At 43.9% G+C, this 21,516-nt stretch overlaps 3 protein-coding genes across 3 annotated transcripts; all 3 read right to left on the bottom strand.

The window, feature by feature from the left end:
* Positions 1–1,930: 1,930 nt before the first annotated feature.
* On the bottom strand, positions 1,931–19,492 carry LOC123867326. The gene is made up of 2 exons (XM_045909317.1): positions 19,483–19,492; positions 1,931–3,529 (listed from the first exon to the last, which is right to left on the bottom strand). Exon 2 carries the CDS (start codon positions 3,148–3,150, stop codon positions 2,008–2,010), a length of 1,143 nt encoding a protein of 380 aa, XP_045765273.1. The 5' UTR covers positions 3,151–3,529; positions 19,483–19,492; the 3' UTR covers positions 1,931–2,007.
* On the bottom strand, positions 4,427–12,768 carry LOC123867325 (proteoglycan Cow). The gene is made up of 11 exons (XM_045909316.1): positions 12,620–12,768; positions 11,370–11,421; positions 9,738–9,840; positions 9,534–9,665; positions 9,043–9,217; positions 8,011–8,083; positions 7,847–7,942; positions 6,458–6,556; positions 6,079–6,384; positions 5,621–5,783; positions 4,427–5,326 (listed from the first exon to the last, which is right to left on the bottom strand). Exons 1-10 carry the CDS (start codon positions 12,737–12,739, stop codon positions 5,629–5,631), a joined length of 1,311 nt encoding a protein of 436 aa, XP_045765272.1. The 5' UTR covers positions 12,740–12,768; the 3' UTR covers positions 4,427–5,326; positions 5,621–5,628.
* Positions 15,439–20,502, bottom strand: LOC123867327 (inorganic pyrophosphatase). Its single transcript, XM_045909318.1, has 4 exons — positions 20,286–20,502; positions 17,618–18,281; positions 15,914–16,023; positions 15,439–15,643 (listed from the first exon to the last, which is right to left on the bottom strand). The coding sequence occupies exons 1-4, from the start codon at positions 20,494–20,496 to the stop codon at positions 15,612–15,614; spliced, it is 1,017 nt and encodes a 338-aa protein (XP_045765274.1). The 5' UTR covers positions 20,497–20,502; the 3' UTR covers positions 15,439–15,611.
* Positions 20,503–21,516: the final 1,014 nt, after the last annotated feature.

Below are 21,516 nucleotides of genomic sequence, written 5' to 3'. Positions count from 1 at the left end.
TATCTTCTAATTGAATTAAATTTATAATTTTTAAAATCTCATCTTGATTTTCCCATGGGTCTAGTACTGGATTTCTGCTTAAACTATCTGCTTCCACATTGTATTTACCTGGAGAATATTTTATCTCAAAGTTGAACTGTGATAGGTAATATGTAAGGTCTCCTAGTTCTTCATCTGTTCTTGCCTTTATGTTCATTTTCTCCAATGGTTTATGATCAGTGAAAATCTTGAATCTTTTCCCTATAAGCCAGTATTGCCAGTATTTTACGGCTTCCTTTATCGCTAAACATTCTAGATAAATGGCCTTTTTCTTTTTTTGTGTGTCATTTAATTTTCTTGAAAAATATGCACAAGGTTTTTCTTCTCCACTTTGTTGTGGTTGCTTCAAAACTGCGGCGATACCTTGTATACTAGCGTCTGTATATATATGTATCGGGAGATCAGGGTCAAAGATCGCTAAAATAGGTTGTGAACAAAGTAATTTTTTTATTGTCTCAAAAGACTCTTGACATTTTCCTGACCAAATGAATTTTTGTCCTTTTCTTAATAAATTATGTAATGGATCTAATATGATTGATATTTTTGGTACATATTTTCCGTAAAAGTTTATCTTACCTAGAAACTGTCTAACATTCTTCTGGGTTTTTGGAACAGGGAAATTCTTTATAGCAATTAAGTTATCCTTCAGTGGAGTGATTGTATTATTTTTGATAATATGACCTAAATATTTTACTGAGTCTTGTGCAAAGTTACATTTTGAAAATTTTAATCTAAAGCCTTCTTTTAATATTGCTTCCAGCAAAAGTGATAAGTGCTTTATGTGGTCAGAAAATGTCTCAGAAAATACCAAAATATCATCAATGTAGTTTACAGTGAAATCTGCTAGTTTGTGTTTCCGTATAATACTACTTAATATTCTTTGAAAAATTGCAGGTGATGTCTTTAAACCGAATGGCAAGCATGTCCATTGGAAATGCCCTTCCTGCGTAACAAATGCTGTTTTTTCCCTGTCTTCGATCTTCAAAGGTATGGACCAGAATGCTGAATTTATATCCAGTGTTGAGAAGTATTTACATTTTGCAGTCTTTACCATCAAGTCTTCAATAAGTGGAAACGGCTGTGATTGAGGAACCACAATTTTATTTAATTCCCGAAAATCTATACATAGTCTTGATCTTTTCCCTTCTTCTTTTTTATAGGCCAGTGTTACAGGCGCAGCAAAAGGACTACAGGACTCTTCAATTAGGTTCTCTTGTAATAATTTAGATACTTGTTGTTCAATTTCTTTTTTGTCTTCAATAGAACACCTATAAGGTCTTTTACTACAGTATTTATCAATTAATAAATCAATATGTGCTTCATAGCCTTTCACAGTGCCTATATCATATTTGTCCTTAGCAAAAAGAGGTTTATATTTGCATATTAATTCCTCTATTTCTGCCTGCTTTTGAGCGTCTAGATGATTGACAGAAATGATAAAGCTAGTTTCTTCAACATGCTCGTTGAAATTTATTTTATACATATCCCTAGTTTTATTCAGGGCGTTCATATTTTTATTGCAATTTTCTTCAACTATACTGTCTGAAATGTCAGACAGTGTTCTTTTGTTTTTCAGGCTTTTTCCTTCTTGACTATTCTCTATTTTGAGGCTGGAAGTATCCTGAGTAATTTCCAATTTCTCATTTTGAATCAGATGAAATTCCTTTATGCAGTCTAGTCCAACTAAAAAGTCATAATCAAAATTTTCTTCATCAATTACAAAAACATTAATTTTTTTTTCAATATTAAAAATCTTCATCTTTAATGTTACCATTCCTTTAGTTTTTCTCACGCCATTAATCGTTTTTAAGTTTGCATTTTCGATAGAAATATTATTGTTGTTGTTATTACCTTTCAAAGATAGCAATCTAGTATTTATTAAAGACACATTTGATCCCGAGTCATAAATCCCAGTTGTTTCTAAGGTATCATTTAATAACAATTTAATCTTGATTAATGGCGGGATCACTAGTTTTTTGGATTTATCTCATTTAATTCTGTTTCTAATTCTGAATTGTTAACTGTTTTTATCTGATCTCTTTTTTGTTTATCATTATTTTTGTTTTTGAACCAGCACAAGGATTCAGGGTGATAGCGGTTGCCTTTGTTTTCTTTTTCACAAATTCTACATGGTTTGTTACTCCCATCTTTTTCTTTAATTTTACTTTCCAAACCTACCACTTTTCTTCCTAAATTCTTCTTATTCACTATATGTTCCAAGCCCCTGATATTATTAAATAAATCCTTTGTTTCCTTTAAGCTATTTCTATCGATTTTATCTGAAATAAAATTTGGGAGCCCGGTGGCGATTAAATCAATTAAGGTGGTATTATCCATTGATTTATTTATTTCCAATAAAAGTTTTTCCTTTTTCAAAGCATATTCTAGTAATGATCCTTGTCTATATTTGAATAACATTGCATATCTCACTGGCGACCATCCTTTGTCCGCATAAGTTTCACAGAAGTTTTCTTTCCATGTTGACCATTCCGAGTTTACTGTATGTTTTATGAGTCTTGAACTGTACCAATCCAGACATGAATCTTCCAAAAATAATCTCAAGGCCTCAATTTTCTTAGTATCTCCTTCTATACCAACACGAGTACATTCTGATTCAAAAATAGCCATCCACTGTGATACATTTGACGTTTTATTATTGAATTTTTCTAAAACAATTTTTTCTGTTAGCTTTTTTATGTTGTCGGACTTTGATGTATCTTTCTTTTTTTCAGTGAAATTTTCTAAGATCCTCGTCAAAGCCTCTTCTGAAATTCCGGAAGTAGAGGCCCGTTTCTGCATTTCTTGTGTTGATTCCTCTAACAAATATCCTTTAAACTGCATATTTCCGTCTTCATCTATATAGGTACTACATATCTCTGGTGTTAGTGTAATCCAAACTTGTCTTCTATCATTTCTCTTTTGTAATGTAGTCTTCACTTTTAGAAATGTCTGAGTTTTTATCACTGTATCATGCAGTTTTGCCGGTTGAAATTGTTCCGGAATTAAAAAGGTCTGTTTATTGACATCAGTAATTGAGGTTATGCAAATGACATTCGTTTTCGGATCTTCGATCGATTTTTGCACAATAAATTCAAATCTTAACTTTTCCATGTTAACTTTTTGTTAATAACAGCTATAAAATTGTTGTTTTATAATGTGTTTTTGCGTGCAATAAAGATTTTCTATCTATCTAAATGTTCTAACTCAGAATACTTCACTGTGGACACTTTTTCAACTTTGTTGTTTATAATGTGTTTATTGTGCGAAATAAAAGAACTTGTGTTGCTCTGAAAAGAGAAACAACAATCGAAGCTGTTACTCCACACTTTAATCAGATTTCAATATCCAAATTACATTAAAAACATTCGGCAAAAATAACGTTCATTTTCAACACTCGCACAACTCTTGACAGTTGACAGTTGACACTTGTGACGTGTGCGCGGCAAATTCAAATTATGTTGCCATCTAAATGAAGATCTTCATTTACATACTATTAATCTTCTATTAATATATAATTTTCAGTGATGGTGTAGACCTATGAGGAACATAGAAATCTTTATACACTAGCTAGTTGAAACTTGAAGCAGAGCGAAGTGGTGAGCCTATTTTAAAATTCCTGTGGGAACTTTTGATTTTCCATACTATTAGCCTATACGTAATAGCCCTTTCTCAGGATGCAAGGTATCTCTGTACCAAATTAGCTTCAGCCGTTTTAGTTATAAATTGATATTGAAGGTATCAAGGATCAGTAGGTATACTAAGTAAAGACTTGGTCGTTGGCCTCGAGGACCCAACTCTTCAACCCTGATGCTGTAAGGAATTGCATTCCTAAATGTGTGATTCCTAGTGATTCCACAGAAATTTTAAAGGATAATCTGTTTAAATGTTTTTACGAAATTTGGTAGTTACAGAAATACCTTAACCTAAATCCACGCGGGCAAAGCTGCGGCATCAGCTAGTCATTAATGAAAAGTATAGATTATACTTACGTGCCTATATAGATAAGTATAGATTTCCGAACGTTTCTTGAGAACATGAATTGAAGAATTGGCCTCAATGCCAAATTCAAAAACCCTTTTTTCCCTTTTTCTCCCCGGATGAGGAACTGAGCAAAAACTACTTTTGCTCACCTGGTCTTGTGGTTGGCGCCCTTTTTGAGCTAGTGAGGCAAGTCATTATTAATTATTATGATTGTCATCACTTACTACAGTGAATTCTTTACGTATAGGTAGAGAATATCTAACTAAGTAGGTACCTACCCACATGCTAAATATGTAGCTACTATTAGGTATGTACTTACCTTTTGTACCTGTAGGTATATGTACCTACCTACATAAATTGTTAGTCTGTGAGAACATTGTAAGAGAGGATAATAAGACGCGTCATGTGAATTACTTTATTTATTTATTTAAATTAAACTAGTGAGATTTAAAAAAGTGCAAATAACCTTTGATGTTGTAATTTTTACATATTTTGGTTTATTACATCCCTTATTTAGTTAATACTTAGTTGGAGTGAATCGGTTTGCTGGAACTTAATCTGACGTGTTCGCTCAACGAGCAGCACACGAACACGAGATGACGTACCAGAATATGACTATATCCTATAACTAGATTACCAACTAATAATATCGAACATTCATAAGCTTGTTACATAGGTTTCTTTTATATGAAGTATTTTACTGTTAGGTATTATGTGTTACACTCTATCCTTAACTAATAAAGGCTCCACATGTCTACATAACGTTACCCTACCTTACATGCAACGGCGAACCATCGACCGCGTTCCATGCAACGCTCTAGCGACTCCTACACTCGTAGTCTAAGCAAGTGCCTACCGCGTCTCATTCGCTGTACGCATGACAAAGTACGTATTCCCTAAGTCACACTAACTTTAGTCACCAATTTTAAATACATAGGTAAGTACAACTATTGCCAAACATTTGTATTTCAAAATTTTAATATGAAAATATTCTCCCATAATCTTTTATTTTATCAAAGTTGTAACATTAAATAAAATATCATAGGCCTGTATGTCAACGACTAAATTACTTTGACTCTTAGTAATAGTGCAGCTAAAAACGAAGTGAGTACCTGCCGTAGCACTTCTGTTGACTAAGCGATGCCTAGCCTCAGCTACTCGATAAAACAGAAAAGTAAAATGATGTATTACGCTATGTTATGATTTGTAGGTTTTAATGCATTTTGTTTTAATTATTTACTATACGGGGTTCGGTGAAGACGTCGTCTGCCGGCGCCGGCGACGCGGACGCACGTTGAGGCGATGTCTGCAAGTACGAGAGGTTTTAATGATTAATAGGATTTCTATATGTACCTTCTTACATAAACATGATTAATTAGTTACATTGACCCAATCCAAACAGATATGTGGCAGTGTTATAAGTTGTAACGAACGAGTTGCACACGAAGACGTGCTGTAGCCTGCCGTGCTGGCGCTGACGTCAGGCGCTGACGTCAGGTCACGTCGCGACTTATTCCGATACTATATATTTGGATAAAATTATTTTCAAAATGCAGAAATGTCTGTGAGGGATAATACAGTAAGTACTCAGAGCGCTCACCGCGCGCCTCAGAAGCGCAGCTCGTTGTCATCGTCACCGTCGCCGCTGCCGCCCACGTCCTCGTCGTCGTCGGGCGCGCGGCCCTCGCCCGCCGCCTCGTCCGCCGCCTCGCCCGCCGCCTCGTCCACCGCCTCGCCCAGGCTGTTGTCCGTCTCGTTCTCACCTGAAAATGTATCCGAGTTTAAAATTAAAACGCGTATCGCATAATACATCTGGTCTATAACAAATAAAAAATGAAGCATCCGAGGACGCCCACTGCATAGAAGTGAAGGGAACGATGAGAGTGAGACAGTATCGCGCAGTCGGGTCTCGCACTACGTGCAGTGTCCGCTCGAGCGACTACGCGATGGCCGGCAGAAGTGAACATGAACAATGAAGCAGTTCATCGGTCGGCGCCGGCGACACCCGAGCGCATAGCGTCCGACGGCAAGCTTCACTTCGATAAACGTCGTCCGTACCGGGGCAGAGCGGCGCGCCCTTGGTGCGCGAGCCGGGGCGCTCCACGCCGTGCGCGTCCACGCACCAGCACACGCCCAGCGCCGCGTGGCACTGCCGCGCGCGGTACCAGCCGCGCGCGTCGCACGCCGGCACGTAGGCGCCGGGCGGCGGCGCGGGGTGCGCGCGCGCCAGCGCGGCGCACGGGCGCGCGGCGCGGCGCAGGCAGGCGCACCACGCGGCGCGCGTCACGCCGCGCGCGCCGCGCCCGCCGCGCGCGCCGCACGTCGCCAGGAACGGCCGCAGGCAGCGCTCGCGCTCGTCGTGCCCTGCGAACCGACAGCGAGGTCACTGCGCGTCCGCCGCCGCACGTGTGACGTCACGCGGCGCGGCGGTACGTACGTAGCGCGTAGAGGTCGGCGGCCGACAGCGCGCCGTCGCGGCCCGCGTCCAGGTGCTCGAACATCCAGCGCACCTCGGGCTTGCAGTCGCGCGGGAACCCTGCACAGGCAGGGGCGGGCTGTTACGCGGGCGTGGGGCGGCGAAATGCGCAGAACTATCGATATATCGGTGACTAGCACAGATTACGGTCTATGTGGGCTGCAAAGTGCAAACGCCAGTCTCAGTTTTTATCTAGTGCTTTCGTCTACAAAGTTTGGTGTAAAATGTTCACTTTTCATTAAGCCTGTAATTAATTAAATAAATAAAATAAATAAATGTCGTAAAGATAATGGCTAATTCTGTTGTATCTGTACCGACAAGTTATGCAGATTGATGACGGTGAACGAGTATTGCCGAAACCGACTTCGTGATTGAACTCCGAGTCGCAACTCCTCGAGCGGCGTGTGCACTGCGCAGGCGCAGCACTTCCTCAGGCGGTAGTTAGGTGCTGGTTACTTGGAAATCTTTTCTCTTCCGTGGTGTCGCTGATTACTTCGAGTGGAAGAATCTTGAATTATTTGTTCCTTTTTTGTGTGTGGAAGAGAAAAATAATGCGTTTTTCCGTAAACGAATTCTCGATGGTGGCCCAAAGTCCAGTTTTTGCTTTATGTCAAAAGTTACTGTCACTGTCTGAAATGGTCGTTTCAGTTCGTTTTTAACCCTCGACCCAAAACGAAGGGTGTTATAAGTTTGACGTGTAATGAACCGATTTTAATTTAGTTTTTTTTTTGTTTGAATGATGGCTTGATCGAGAGTGTTCTTAGCTATAGTCCAAGGAAATCAGTTCAGCCGTTTGAAAGTTATCAGCTCTTTTCTAGTTATTGTAACCTTCACTTGTCGGGGGTGTTATTAATTTTGAATTTACACTTGTAACTTAGTTATTATGTGTTCAAAAATATTGTAGGCGCCAAACGTAGACATGACTATTGAACTCTGAGTCGCGACTCCTTATTCCTCATGGTCCTAATATGGAGTTTCAGGAATAGTTGATGCAGAATTGATGTTGTAGATATATCAAGCGACGGCTTCATGATTGAATTCCAAGTTCCAACTCTTTAATTCTACTACTAAGCTATGTGCACAAAAAATGCTGGTTGTGAATTTATTTAGGTACGCAATTTAACTAAAATACCTACTTAAAATAAAAATTGTTTTCAAAGACCAACTTCCAAAGCCACTACAAATTTAAAAAGTAATTTTGTTAAAAAAAATTAAAAGTTTTTGGAAGTCGGTTTGTGAAAAGAATGTTTATATGCCTAATATTAAATATCAGCGTGTTAGGTAAACGGTGAGTACGGTGTCGCCGTATCGATTGTATCGATACATCAATATCAGCAGCAGTGCACGTACCGTCGGGCGGCGGAGGAGCGGCGCCCGCGTCGTCCATCAGCACCGCGAACCAGTCCAGCAGCCGGTCCGCCATCCGCTCCAGCGCGCAGCCCGCCCCTGCAACAACACCACACGTCAGCGAGGCGTGCCGTGCGCGCGTGGCGCTCACCGGCGGCGACACTCACCGTGCGCGGGGCGGCGCGCGCGCGCCCGGGGCGCGTGCACGTCGTTGTGCAGCTGCGGCCGGCGCCGACGGTCCTGGAACGTACGCGTTTACTTCTTAGCGATGTGCACTAGCCATTGTTTATGCTGAGTGTACAACCGACTGTTAGATTACATAATATTACATTCATCAAGTTTGTGAATATACCTACTTTTTTTTAATGTATTTATTTAGTAATAGACTTAATTTAAAGAGAAACATTTTTCACCAGTTGTTATAGACCAAAGCACTAGATAAAAAACAGACTGGTGTTTGGAATTTTGCAGCCCAAATAGACCGTAGTCTGTGCTAGGGCTGACAAAAAAGAAAAAAAAGATTAATTTATTTTAAGATTAAAAAAAAAATCCTATCAATCTTTAATATTGTGTTTTCTACCGTGATCTGAGATGGCCAGGGACAGTTCACGCCGACCGAGGCACAGTCGGCAGTAGCCGCGGCACGTGAAGCGCACGGACGGCACGGCGCGGCGCACGCAGTCGTGCAGGTCGAGGCGCAGTCGGCGAGTCGGACCCACCTCGTCCTCGGGCGCGGGCGCGCGGCACGGGCAGAAGCCGCGGTACGCGAGGCGCACGGGTGGCACGGCGCGGCGCACGCAGTCGAGCAGGTCGAGGCGCAGTTGGCGAGTCGGACCCACCTCATCCTCGGGCGCGGGCGCGCGGCAGGGGCAGAAGCCGCGGCACGCGAGGCGCACGGGCGGCACGGCGCGGCGCACGCAGTCGTGCAGGTCGAGGCGCAGTCGGCGAGTCGGACCCACCTCGTCCTCGGGCGCGGGCGCGCGGCACGGGCAGAAGCCGCGGTACGCGAGGCGCACGGGTGGCACGGCGCGGCGCACGCAGTCGAGCAGGTCGAGGCGCAGTTGGCGAGTCGGACCCACCTCGTCCTAGGGCGCGGGCGCGCGGCAGGGGCAGAAGCCGCGGCACGCGAGGCGCACGGGTGGCACGGAGCGGCGCACGCAGTCGTGCAAGTCGAGGCGCAGTCGGCGAGTCGGACCCACCTCGTCCTCGGGCGCGGGCGCGCGGCAAGGGCAGAAGCCGCGGCACGCGAGGCGCACAGGCGGCACGGCGCGGCGCACGCAGTTGTGCAGGTCGAGGCGGCACAGCGACGAGTAGGTGCGGTTGTCGGAGCCGCACAGGAAGGCGCCGCGCGCTGCGCGCGCGCAGCCCACGCACCTGCGGCACACACGTCACATCACTGCGCGCGGGCGAGCGAGCTCGCGTGCGAACACGAAGCACACAAAGTAAGCTACTCGTTTTTGTGGACATGATCTCACCCTGCCCTGATCATGTTTCAATGTCCATTTCATTTTATTGCAAACAACGCAATGCAGAGCGGCGGCGGAAGCCGCAAGCCGTCCACGCTGCGCGAACATACGCGCCCAGTAATATTTATGTCTTACACGTTATTTTAAATTCTAATTTATTAATGAAAATCTGTCGATCAGTTAGCTGCTCGGCGTGCGCTGAGCGGCGCGTGCGGCGTGCGGACCTGTCGGGCGCGGCGGGCGCGGCGCGCGCGGCGGGCTCGGCGCGCTCGGCGTGGTCGGCGCGCGCCTCGTAGAACACGTCGTCGTCGTCGCCGCGCTCCCACGCCGCGTCGCCGCCCGCCACGATGGTGTCCCTGCAACAAACGCCGCTCTGTAGCCGCCGGCGCGCCGCCGAGTGACAGCGCACGTCGGTCGGTGGGCATTACCCGCGGGCGCGCACGTCCTGGCGGCGCGCGCACAGCGCGGTGAAGGCGTCGCGCAGCAGGCACGTCTCGCGCGGCTCGCACACCAGCGCGCGGCACAGCGGGTCTGCGGGGGAGGCGGGCACGTTAATGCGATGCGCACACACGCGGTACGAGGGAAACCTTCAGTAAACTACACTTTGAGAGAGCAAGACCGATGAAGATGATTTGTATGCATAAAAAGTAGAATCATTTGTAGAGTTTATTTATTTATAAGGTAAGCAAATATGCAAATATCGGACAATAATATACCTAATTAATGCCAAATAGTAGCGACACTTTGCAGTTATCGAAACTACTTTCAAAGGCCCGTATTATGGTGCAGCTCTTTGAACGAGAAATGCCATATTGCGTAATAATACTTATCTCTATTTTATTACATTTTTAAAACTGCTTTTAAAACTTTATAATTTTGGAAAACTACATGAAACATATGGAGTCGGTGCCAATGTGCCTCAAACAATATGAAGAGTTACCTAAACATCATTTGGAGCATGCTCGTAAAGTATTTTGGGTACTCATATGCTGTCTAAACTGCTTTTATTCTCTCGTGCATAAAAGTGTATGGGTAGGTAGGTGCTAATGGTGCTAGGTGATACTTAGCAACTTACAACTGAAGCCGGCAGCAGCCTGCAGTAGGTCAGAGGCAATGTGAAAAGTAGGTAAGTACAAACCTTTTATCCTTTCAAAGGGCATGAATAGCTGTCTACTCAGACGTACTTAGCTCAAACAAAAGCGAAGGTAACTAGGTAGGTCGTGTGACGCGGCGACTGCTCAGCGCTAGCTATTGTACGCGTAGGTAAGTAAAGGACCCAGTTCGCTTCTCACGAGTCACGCTCGCAACCTTTGTTATCTCGAGGCGCATTTCGCAGTTCTGTCTTCTGAGTCGCGGAATTCACAATGGGCGCCTCGTGTCTTGGATGTATACCTATCTGCTGTAGGTGATGTTGTGGAACGTATTATGTAGGGCATCCGCTACCACAACGGAGACGGTAGTCTGTGAGCGGGCAGAGGGCACGCCGCTCGGCCCCGCTCGCACCCGGCGCAGGACCCACGCTCTCCCGCCGCCGCCACAGACTCAAAAGTGAAAGGACATTTTACTTTCAAATACTTACCTACTCGTTTATGGAAATCCAGAATTCATTGCGAAGATCAGTTCCTACTTCCTAGGTATTTCGATCTTTATAAAAGTTAATATTTATCTTTCTGTCTATTCGTTACCTATGCATTCGCGCATCGCTCGTCCGCACGAGTTGAGACTTTGTACAGTTGCTGTCGATACTTGCGCAAATGTTTCTGGCGTGCGATACTCGATGGCGCGCAAATTGCAATGCAACACATTAAGCTGAAAATGACTTAATTATTACTCTACTTATTACGATATGTACCCATCAGTCCCTTACCTATCTAGGCACCAGGCTCTACCTTCTATACACAGTTTGGTGGAGCAGCTTTTAGAACACTGATATTGAGGTTGTCGACGTGGTGGGTATGGATCAGTGGTGTCTGTGTGGCGGTGTGTGGTGGTATGGAGTTTCGTGTGGTGGTATGGAGTGTCGCGGGGTGGTGTGGGGTGGTGTGGCGTGTTGCACTCACTGTCGGGGTCGTACACGTAGCGGCGCGGGCGGCGCGCGTGCGGCGGCGCCTCCTGCAACAACACGCCAGTACAACGACACATCAGCAGGCACACTACTCCGAACGGCGCCGACAATCTCGCTACTTCACAAGTAGCTAGGTACCTAACGTGTTTATTATTAGGACGAGTTCTGACAGGTAGGTATTAGAAGCTAGGTATTGGTGAGTTCGCGGTGTAGGCATACTTAGCTGTGATGACAGGCCTGGGACTTGTCGAAATACTGGCGATGGAACGTACGGGAAAGTGCGGACGGGAACACCGAACCACATCGGAAGAGCGAAACCGCACGATGAAAAAGAGAGGCAGGTGGAGTGGGACAGGTGGGGAAAAAGAAACTGGTCGAGAAAACTTTGTCTGCGTAAAGCTCTGGACAGGAAGGCAACACGGACGAGTGGACGACTCTATAACTCGAGCCCTCAGACGGTGGTTAACACGTAGGTACCTCCATGCCGTTGGGAAAGCGCCAGCAGCGGCTACGCTCGGCCTGCGGCGCGGAGGACACGCCAGACCACGCAACGTTTCAGTGCGCGGGGTTCGAGGACTGAAGAAAACAAGCCCACAGAGAAGGTGAACCTACTAATCTTATTCCTCGTATGCTTTTAAATAAATTTCAGTGAATACATGTTCTGAAACGCTGCGTGCTGTTGTAGGGAAAAGAAAAATAAGGACGAACGGGATACGCAGAAGCGAGTGGCGTCTAAAGACAGCCATCTTTCACATGACATGCTAACGTATTACCTGAAAGTAAGAGTGAAAGAGTTAGGCCGCTGGGCAGCAATCCATAGACCCATGAGGATTTTCCTTTTCCCCAACCAAACGAATAAAAGGTAAAGAAAATAATTATCTAGGTAAAAAAACATCTTGGTAACTATCTAGGTATATTAGATTAGGCAGATATGGGCCGTAGAGCTTTTTGAATAGTCAGTTTTAAAATATAATTCTTGTTGTGACAATCTAAAGTGATAAAATACCTGGTACTAGTTAGGCATCTGCGACTTCCTTTATTACGGCTCATAGAAAGTACCTATTCGACCTATTCTCTTTTAATGGATTACCTACCCAATATTTATAACTAGGTAGCCTAGGTAGGGATTAGCTACAAGCGGGTAGGAGCAGCGGAACATTCTACGTGAAAATCAATACACGAGACGAACGCTCGATGCGGATAGATCGTCACAGGACTGGGACTGAGGGTTCGCGGCGGTCGTACCGGCGCGTCGTCGAACTCGAAGTCCTGGTCGTGCTTGCGCGGCGAGGCGGCGGCGGCGGCGGCGGCGGCCAGCGCCGACAGCGCCAGCAGCGCCAGCGGCGCGCGCGGGGCGAGGCGCATGGCGGGCGTGCGGTCGGCGCGCCGCGGGTCGCGACACTGCCGCGCCGCGCGCCCGCTCGCACGGCGCAGACGGGTCGCGCGGGCTCGCTGCCTACGCACAGGGCGCAGGCATGCGGCGCTCTCTAGCTATTAAATATCTGAATTACTATTTTAATCTTAAAATAAATTAGTCTTTTAAGGCCGATGATCTTTGTCAGCCCTAGCACAGACTACTGCCTGCTGAAGCCGGCTGGGCGAGCTCCGGCGGCACGAGTAGCGCTTTGTCGACGGCATGCAGCCGACATTAATAATTTTTGAAAACTAGTCCTATCCGAAAGCCTATCATTTACAGAGGACAATAAACAAAAAATCGAAAGCCTTAATACAAAAGGGTGATGTCCTGCCGTTCGTAGTTCCTTGTATCACAAATCGTGCACGTCTACGCGCGCGTTCCGTGTAGAGTAGTACAGCTGTGTTTTAGGCTTCATGTCATGCTTTACAATTTATTTATAATATGCCTAATTATTGTCTGTTACACAACTAAGCTATCACGCGAGCAATTTACTCTTAAAGAGAATTTACTCTTGAAGAGTTCAAACACAAAAAAAAACAGTTGAATTGAGAACCTCCTCCTTTTTTGAAGTCGGTTAAAAATATAGTAGTCTGTTGGTTCAGTTGAAACTCCCAACTTCCTACAGATGATAGGCATAAGCGGCGGTGGGCGCGGCGGCGCGTCTGCGCGGCGAGTGTTTGCCGCGGGCGGGAGGAGGCTCGGCGACCGGTCCGGCGCGGGCGGGGCGGGGGAGGGCGCGCGATCGATGCCGCGAGGCGCCAGGCCGCCGGACCTCCTCCGACCCTCCACAATCCACATCCCGCCGACAACCGAACCATCGCTGCGCGCAAATCTTACTTACTCAGTAGCTACTTACCTATTTACTGCATAACCAAAACATTTGCAGCAAGCTATTTCCCACCGATTCTTCCGCCTTCATACAATGTGCAAACATCCCGTTGGAACTTCTCAAATTGTGTCAAATGTCTCAGTTTCTCCATTCTCGATAATCTCGTAGTTATACATACCTAGGTATAGGTACATTAAAGTAGCTACCTACGTTTTTAAAACAGACTAAGAAATCGGTCAAGTGCGAGTTAGATAGCACACGAAAGATCCCGCACCATTGCGTTGTGCAAGTCGCAAGATGCACTTTGCATTTTTAGGAATCCGTAATTGGGTATTTTTCCAACATTTTGCACGATAAATCAAAAACTATTATACATAAAAATAAATAAAAATCTGTTTTAGGATGTACAGGTAAAGCCCTTTCATATGATACCCCACTTGGTATAGTTATCTTATTTTGAAAATTGAAACACATTTAATTTTTTTTTTTAAATGATGTAATGGTAATGATGGAGAGCGGAGTTCACCCAATTCTTAAGACCTCATAGACAAATTTTCTTTTGTTTTTCCGCCATGCTTCATTCCTTTTTGTCCGCGTTCAGAATTATCATTGATAAAATAATATAATAATAAGATATATTAATTAATAATTAATTTAAATTTTCTTTTGTTTCATGTTGTGTTACAGAATTAAGTTGATTTCAAACTACGGAATATAATATTATATATATAATTATCGCTCAACCTACTTTTAAATGTCACTGTTCACACTGCTAGATGTAATAATCACACTAATATTATAAAGGCGAAAGTTTGTATGTGTGTGTGTGTGTATGTTTGTTACTCCTTCACGCAAAAACTACTGGACGGATTGGGCTGAAATTTAGAATGGAGATAGATTATACCCTGGATTAGCACATAGGCTACTCCGAGTTCCCACGGGATTTCGGAAAACCTAAATCCACGCGGGCGAAGTCGCGGGCATCGGCTAGTATTACATAATAATATTACATCTAAGTGTGAACAGTGACATTTTTATATATTATATTATATTTCCGTAGTTTTAAAGCAACTTTATAGTTAGTCTAAAACACATTTGAACAAAAAGTAAATAGTTTAAATAATAAAAAAGAGAGTTGAAAAATATTGTCAAAATAGAATGTACCTATGGGGTATGCTATATTTTATATACAAAATTTTCGAATGTTTCTTGAGACGATAAATTGAAGAAATGCCAATCCAAAGTGTTCTAAATTCAAAACACTTTTCTCACTGGATGAGCAAAAATCGTTTTTGCTCACTTAGCGAAAAAAAGTGTTGTCTCAAGAAAAGTTCGAAATCCTATTTTCATTTTCATAACAGCATTTTATTTGATAAAAACTTTTTAAATTTTCTATTTTTTAATTTAAACTACCTATTGACTTTCAATTATTAAAATCTGTCTTCTTACATCTTGTATTTTTTCGCTATTTAAGCAAGCAAGTTTTTGTTTCTTGTGCCTTTGAATCCCTCGCTACACTCAGGATTCTAACTTTGAATACAGAATACTTCGCCCGCTCGGGGTTCAACAAACCAGGCACTCGCAATAAAAATGAAATGAAAATAAAAACTTTGCTATCTTGTTGAACAAATAACTATTGTTCTCTATTCAATAAGCTCTAAACTTGTAAAGTCAAGAGGTCCTCGTTGCACCGCAACGCGCGCCGCCAGCCGAACGTCTCCATGCCTCCCGTCCGCTCCCGCGAGTGGGAGGCTGCCGTCGCAGTGGGCGCGCGTCGCGCCCGAATGTACTCAAAGATGGATTTAAAATGAAAGGCTGTTTACAAAAATATTTATATAATAGCTTAAATTAGTTAACAACAACTTGTAACATCACTCGCCGGAAAGGGAACGCCGAGGCTGCCCGCCCGCGCCCGCGCCCGGGGACCGCTCCCCGTGACGCACTGCCGACACCCCGCCCCGCGCCGTGCCGTGCTGCGCCGCCGCACCACGCTACAGGCTCGACACGTAATGCCACTTGTCCACTGTAACCGAACGGGTATTTATTAGTCTTAACGTAAACATTACGAGGGCCGTTTGTTTCGCTGCGGAAAACCTTTTATTTCATCACTAGTTAGCCCTCGACTGCGATTTCATCCGGCGGTAAGTGAAGATGCAGTCTAAGATGGAAGCGGACTAACTCGAAAGGAGTATGGCAGTTTTTGATAAAAAAACACATCTTGCGCACACGCCTCACTCACTGGCTCGTGTGCGGGGCGTGTGGGAGTGAGTCGGGGTGAATACGCCGTACTGACCGTGCGGCGGCGGCGGCTGCGGCGGCGCGACGGGCGGCGCGGCGGCCAGCACGCGCGCCGCGTCCGCGCGCTCCACGCGCCCCGGGCTGCCCTCCACCGTCACGTTCATCCTGCGCACACGCACAACCGTATCACTACTGAACATTTAGCTTTACTCTATTTCAACTTTAAGAAAAGATGGTCCTCCATGAATAAGTTATTTGTTCAACAAAATAGCAAAGTTCGTTTTTGTTGCGACTGCCTAGTTTGAATCCTGAGCGGGCGAAGGATTCTATAATAGTAATAATAATAATAGTATAATATAATTTTAGGTTAGAATCCTGAGTGTAGCGAGGGATTCAAAGGCACAAGAAACAAAAACTTTGCTATCGTATGAAACGTACAACTTTTCACCTCAATAGCGAAAAAATACAAGATGTAAGAAAAATAATTATTTAGTGAAACACTAAGATATTTTTATGTTCATATATATTACGTACTTATATGATAAAACCAGTTTCTGAGCAGGTCTTCACAACTATAGCAAGTCTCCGACCGTTAAATTATTCATAGGCTTTTAAGCATTTTTCACGCGGCTTTTCCGGAACAAAGCTTAATTCAGCGTTAGACACTGATTCGTTTAATAACTGATGGTGTTAAATTATCACAAGAATCTTTATTATTTTTAAAACTTAAAACTTGTTACTTGTTATTACTTAAAATTTGTTACTTTTAAAACTTTTGTGACAATTATCTACAAACATATTAGATAGGTATGTAGCGGTATGTAGTTATTAAGATTTAAGACCGCATAGACAATTTTTCTTTTGTTTTCTCGCCATGTTTTATTCCTTTTGTCTGCGTTCGGAATTGTGTCATTTATAAAATTAAATAAATATTAATTAATTAATTTAAATAGAATTATAAAGTCTAAAACACATTTTAACAAAAAGTTTAAAAGTTTATATTCTTGAATTCATCGTCTCAAGAAAAGTTCGGAAATCTTGTGTTTACAGGGTGGTCAAAAAGTCGTGGATCAAACGCAATAGGGAGATGGAGGAGGTCATTTCCAGCAAAAAAAAATTCTACAGCATGGCCATATTTAAATGGCCTAAGAGTTATGAATATTTTTGGGTTTTTTAACAAAATACCAAAATCTCTTACAGTTAGACTAATTTAAAAAAAAACAGATAAAAAACATTAAAACAAACGATGCTGTGTCATTACTAGATAATGTATCAGCACTACAAACCTTCTATTGAGGCTCTGGCTACCAAATTACAAGAGCAATTAATTTTTTTCCAAAACTTTTAAAGCGTTACCAAAAATTAAATGTCACTTTAAAAGCGCACTGTGAAAAAAAAATGTACTACGGAAAAGTGACCCTGTATCAGAAAAACTTGCTGATTTAATGCCAATTTAAATGAGGTATAACACATTGGCGTCTTAGAGTAATCAGGTAACATACATAAAAAAAAAAGATTTTGACGAATCGAGAACCTCCTCCTTTTTTCAAAGTCGGTTAATAATAATAAATATATTAGCTTTAACGCTACTCAAAATGTTGAATGTGTTTATTTTATTTGATCCAATGTAGAATTGATCTGAACCGCTTCAAGTCTGGGACCTCATGGTTTAATGCGAAGAACAGTTCTGAGATAACTTTTGGTGATTTACAACTTTATATTATTTGTTATGTGCAAGCATCGCACCCACGAGACTCACTTGCTGATGTCGGGCGCGTCCGCGTCGCCGGCGACCAGGCCGCGCCAGAACTCGTGCACCTCGTCCACGACGCGCAGCGCGAAGGCGGCGTCCTTCACCTCGGCGTCGAAGGCGAAGGCGTTGGGCGGCTTGCCGTCCGGCACCTTGTACAGGCGCAGCCACTCCACCGTGGCGCGCAGCAGGCCCGGGAACTGCGCCTCCACGTCGGCCGGGCCGTGCAGCGCGGCGGCGGCCGGGTCGCGCGCGTCGATGGCCAGCAGCTTCCAGTCCGTCTCGCCCTCGTCGATGAGCGCCAGCACGCCCAGGATCTTGACGGCCAGCACGTCGCCGCGCGCCGCCACGCGCGCGCCGATCTCCAGCACGTCGATGGGGTCGTTGTCGCCGCGCGCGCGCGTGGCCGCGTCCGCGTGGCGCGGGTCCTCCCACGTCTGCGGCAGCGCGCCGTAGTTCCAGATGTAGCCGTGGTGCGGGAACACGTTGGCCACGTAGCGCAGCGCGCCGCGCTTCACGTCCTGGCGGATGGGGTTGAGCGGCTCCGCCAGGCTCAGCTCCATCTTGGCGTTGCTCCAGCGCGGCACCTCCACCACCATGTGCGCCAGCCGCGCCGCGCGGTCGGCCCACAGCGGGATGTCGTGCAGCGGCGAGATGGGCCCGCTCGCGTCCTCTGCGGACAGGGCGCACGGCTGTAAACTTGCCCGCCATCATACTACTTCGATAATTCCAAAACTATAATACATATAAATAAATAAAAATGTAGAGGTACGGAACCCCAAAAATGTGGAAATAATGATCCCCGAAAATGTCATGAAAAGTTATAAAACACTGTGTTCCAGAGTCACTAAGAGAACCAGATGGGGGGTTTTATTTTTGCTTGTTAAACTACTTAAATAATTTTCATGAATTAGGAATTGAGGTGTAGGAACATACCTAGGTGCCTTTAACTGAATAAGAAACAAGTATCAAAACACAACACAAAGTCAAGCTTTCAAATTGATATTACAATCTAGCACTGGAGGCAGGTCAAGGTTAAAATGAAAGGGAACTTAAATACTATTCAGCTGTATCTATCTACATTAAGTTTTTGCATAACTTGTTATATGATAGCGGTGGCTGTCTGGCCACGTCGCCAAGCACTGCCGTTTGCCTCAGGCTCGGCATGTTGCACCAGCCTGCAGGCAGTCAGCCCGGCTAGGCATAGTGATAATATATGATGTATTGTAAACACAATTAATTATAACTATTACTCCACAGGGGTATGGATTCAAAAGCAGGTATTACCTATACTGAAAAGAAAAATTAATCAAAATAATGTACTCGGACAGCCGAGTACTCTATTTAAATAAAACATGTAGCTATAAAGAGTAAGTATTAGCTATAAGCTCTTCCATATACATAGACTTACTGATAACTTGATAACAATATCTAATGATAACAATTCTTCCTAAAACATTCATATTTTCTAGATTGTATCTCCTGCAAAATATATTGATAATAATAAATACTTGTTTGCACTCTCACAAGCACTCCTGAGTTCCTCATTGTGCAGCAACGTCACACTTGGACAAGTAAACATTGCAGTGCTGTTCTCACTGGCTATTATGTTTATTATCTACACTGGGATTTGAACCACAACTTCTTTGATGTGAGTCTCCGCCTACGTACAGCCAACTTAAGCTATTGAAAATCTGTCTTCAGTTTGGTTATGTAAAACCAAACCTACCCTATAACCAGTTTAGACAAATTGTTTAACATCTCATGGATTGACATTTGTGTATGGATGCTCAAGGTCATGTAAAATCTATAGGTATATCTTGATTGATAAGACTGTAACATATCATGTTATACCATAGTGATGTTAGTAATACACATACAAATAGCTCACGCTGTATAATGTTCCACTACCCTAAGTTATCATTGAATGAACGTAAAAATAATAACTGTGAGAAGAACTGCAGCTCCCCTCAGTGGAAACTATGACAAAGCAATCCCATGATGATAACCTGTTCTCTACCAACTATGACAAAGCAATCCCATGATAACCTGTTCTCTACCAACTTTCTTTTTAACCTGCTGTGAGACATCACAGGCGTTCCAGTGAAAGCAAATGCCAAGTTTAAAACATTTCATTTACCAGGTTTTAAATATCATACTTTCAAGTACTTCTTACATATTCTAATCCTATAGTGTTGAGTATTTTATTACTGATTATGTTAACCTAGTGCATTAACTTATTTCCATTTTTATTAGCAATTATTTTACTGTATGATAAGTAAAATGTATAAGTAGGTATATACTTGCATGTATGAGGGGCAACTAATTGTGCACAATATAATATATGGACACTGATGTAGGGTCCATAATAACAGAGTGGCATAACATTAGATCATCAAATATATGATACTTATGTGTTTATCAAAATCTTTTATCCAATATGGACTTACAGTGATACTATCTCTATAATGGTAGTATTATAAAGATCTCAAAAAAATCCTTCAATCTCTACGGAGGTCATCAAACCACAACGGCCTCGCAGCTGTAGCGTTCAGATTGGCTCCTGGCAGTTGTAAGTATACGGTAGCTAGTGTGTGCAGTGGCTGGAGCGACGCGCGGCGGGTCGCGCTCTCGCCGCGACCCCCGACCCGGATGTGACGTCGGACGTGGTACTCACTGAAATAGACCCGGTAGTCCGGCGAGTAGGGCGCGCCTCTGTCCTCGGCCACGTACATGCTGGCGCTGGCTCGCTCGCTGGCTGCTGACGTCACGCTGGAACGCGCACTGGACACCGCGAGCAGCCTGCACAGCTGCTTGCCGAATGATGCCGGCGCCGCGCCAATAGCGCGCCGCGACGCCGCCGCAACGCACAGGCGTGCCGCTGGCATTCTTGCTTTCACATTGACATAACTGACAGTTGACAGTTGACAGCTGACATCCCTCGAGCGCATAGACTCAGTACGGCGAGCAAGCGACGGGTGACCGATGCGGGTAACATTGTCGCAAAAGTTGTGAATCAACGACGCATACAGTTTTCATCCAAGCGACGACGCCTCAGTAGTGATGTGATAATCAGGAGGCAAGAGGAGTCAAACGGCAACCGGGGCACTACGTACTTTTTCTCGAAGCGTTTCGTCGTATTTAGTTACGAACCGTCATAGCTTTCGTCTATATGACGCTAGAAAGCTGAAATTTTCAGTATAAGGTGTCCTCAGCGAATTATTAAATATACCAAGTAGTTATCATTTATCTAGCTTTTATGATTATAGATTTATTGATATCTAAAATACGTCGATTTCGTCCCTCACTGATGATCATCAAAACCGCTACCTAGTCAAAACCTCTAAGGTACTTCCCGAAGTCCTAAAAGACTGAAATTTGGTATGTAGGCTAAAAATTGCATACAAACAACAGGAAAACTCAGAAATTGGAAATTTCCCCCCTCCACCCCTTTGTATGGGGGAAGCAAACCTGTAAAGTCTCCCACTAGAATACTGATATTTTCAAAATAAAATGTCTTTGGCAGATATATTAAACGTACCAAGTATCAATTGTCTAGCTTTTATGGTTTCAGATTTAATGACATTCAAAATCTCTAGTCAAAAATTCTAGGGTACTTCCTGAAGTCCTAGAAGATTGAAACTTGGTGTGTAGGCTAGGAATTGTATACAAACAGCGGAAAAATTAAGAAATTGTAAATTTTCCCCCTCCACCCCTCGTACAGGGGAAGCGTTTCTGTAAAGTCTGCCACTCGAATGCTGAAATTGTCAGGATAAGATATCCTTAGCACACTTATCAAACTCAGCACTCATTACGGCACTTGCCAAAAAGAAATGATATCCCAAAAAAAAATTTCGTGTAAAAGTTTCCAAGAATTACAAGTTCATGATGTTTCAATTTTAAAAAGT

This window comes from Maniola jurtina, chromosome 8 (assembly GCF_905333055.1).
Source record: "Maniola jurtina chromosome 8, ilManJurt1.1, whole genome shotgun sequence".
Lineage (NCBI taxonomy): Eukaryota > Metazoa > Arthropoda > Insecta > Lepidoptera > Nymphalidae > Maniola > Maniola jurtina.
The sequence above is the reverse complement of the archived record's forward strand: the minus strand, read 5'-3'. Positions and strand labels throughout refer to the sequence as shown.

Bases quoted from the DNA above. Each gene is read 5' to 3' on its own strand.
- LOC123867326 (XM_045909317.1), bottom strand. From the start codon at position 3,150: ATGGAAAAGTTAAGATTTGAATTTATTGTGCAAAAATCGATCGAAGAT.
- LOC123867325 (XM_045909316.1), bottom strand. From the start codon at position 12,739: ATGCGCCTCGCCCCGCGCGCGCCGCTGGCGCTGCTGGCGCTGTCGGCG. The intron at 9,666-9,737 runs GTAATGCCCACC...CGTTTGTTGCAG, and splicing joins CAGGACGTGCGCGCCCGCGG to GGACACCATCGTGGCGGGCG. The intron at 7,943-8,010 runs GTGAGTGTCGCC...GTGTTGTTGCAG, and splicing joins CGCGCGCCGCCCCGCGCACG to GGGCGGGCTGCGCGCTGGAG.
- LOC123867327 (XM_045909318.1), bottom strand. From the start codon at position 20,496: ATGCCAGCGGCACGCCTGTGCGTTGCGGCGGCGTCGCGGCGCGCTATT. The intron at 18,282-20,285 runs GTGAGTACCACG...CCCTGTCCGCAG, and splicing joins GGACTACCGGGTCTATTTCA to AGGACGCGAGCGGGCCCATC. The intron at 15,644-15,913 runs GTCAGTACGGCG...GTTCGGTTACAG, and splicing joins GCAGCCGCCGCCGCCGCACG to TGGACAAGTGGCATTACGTG.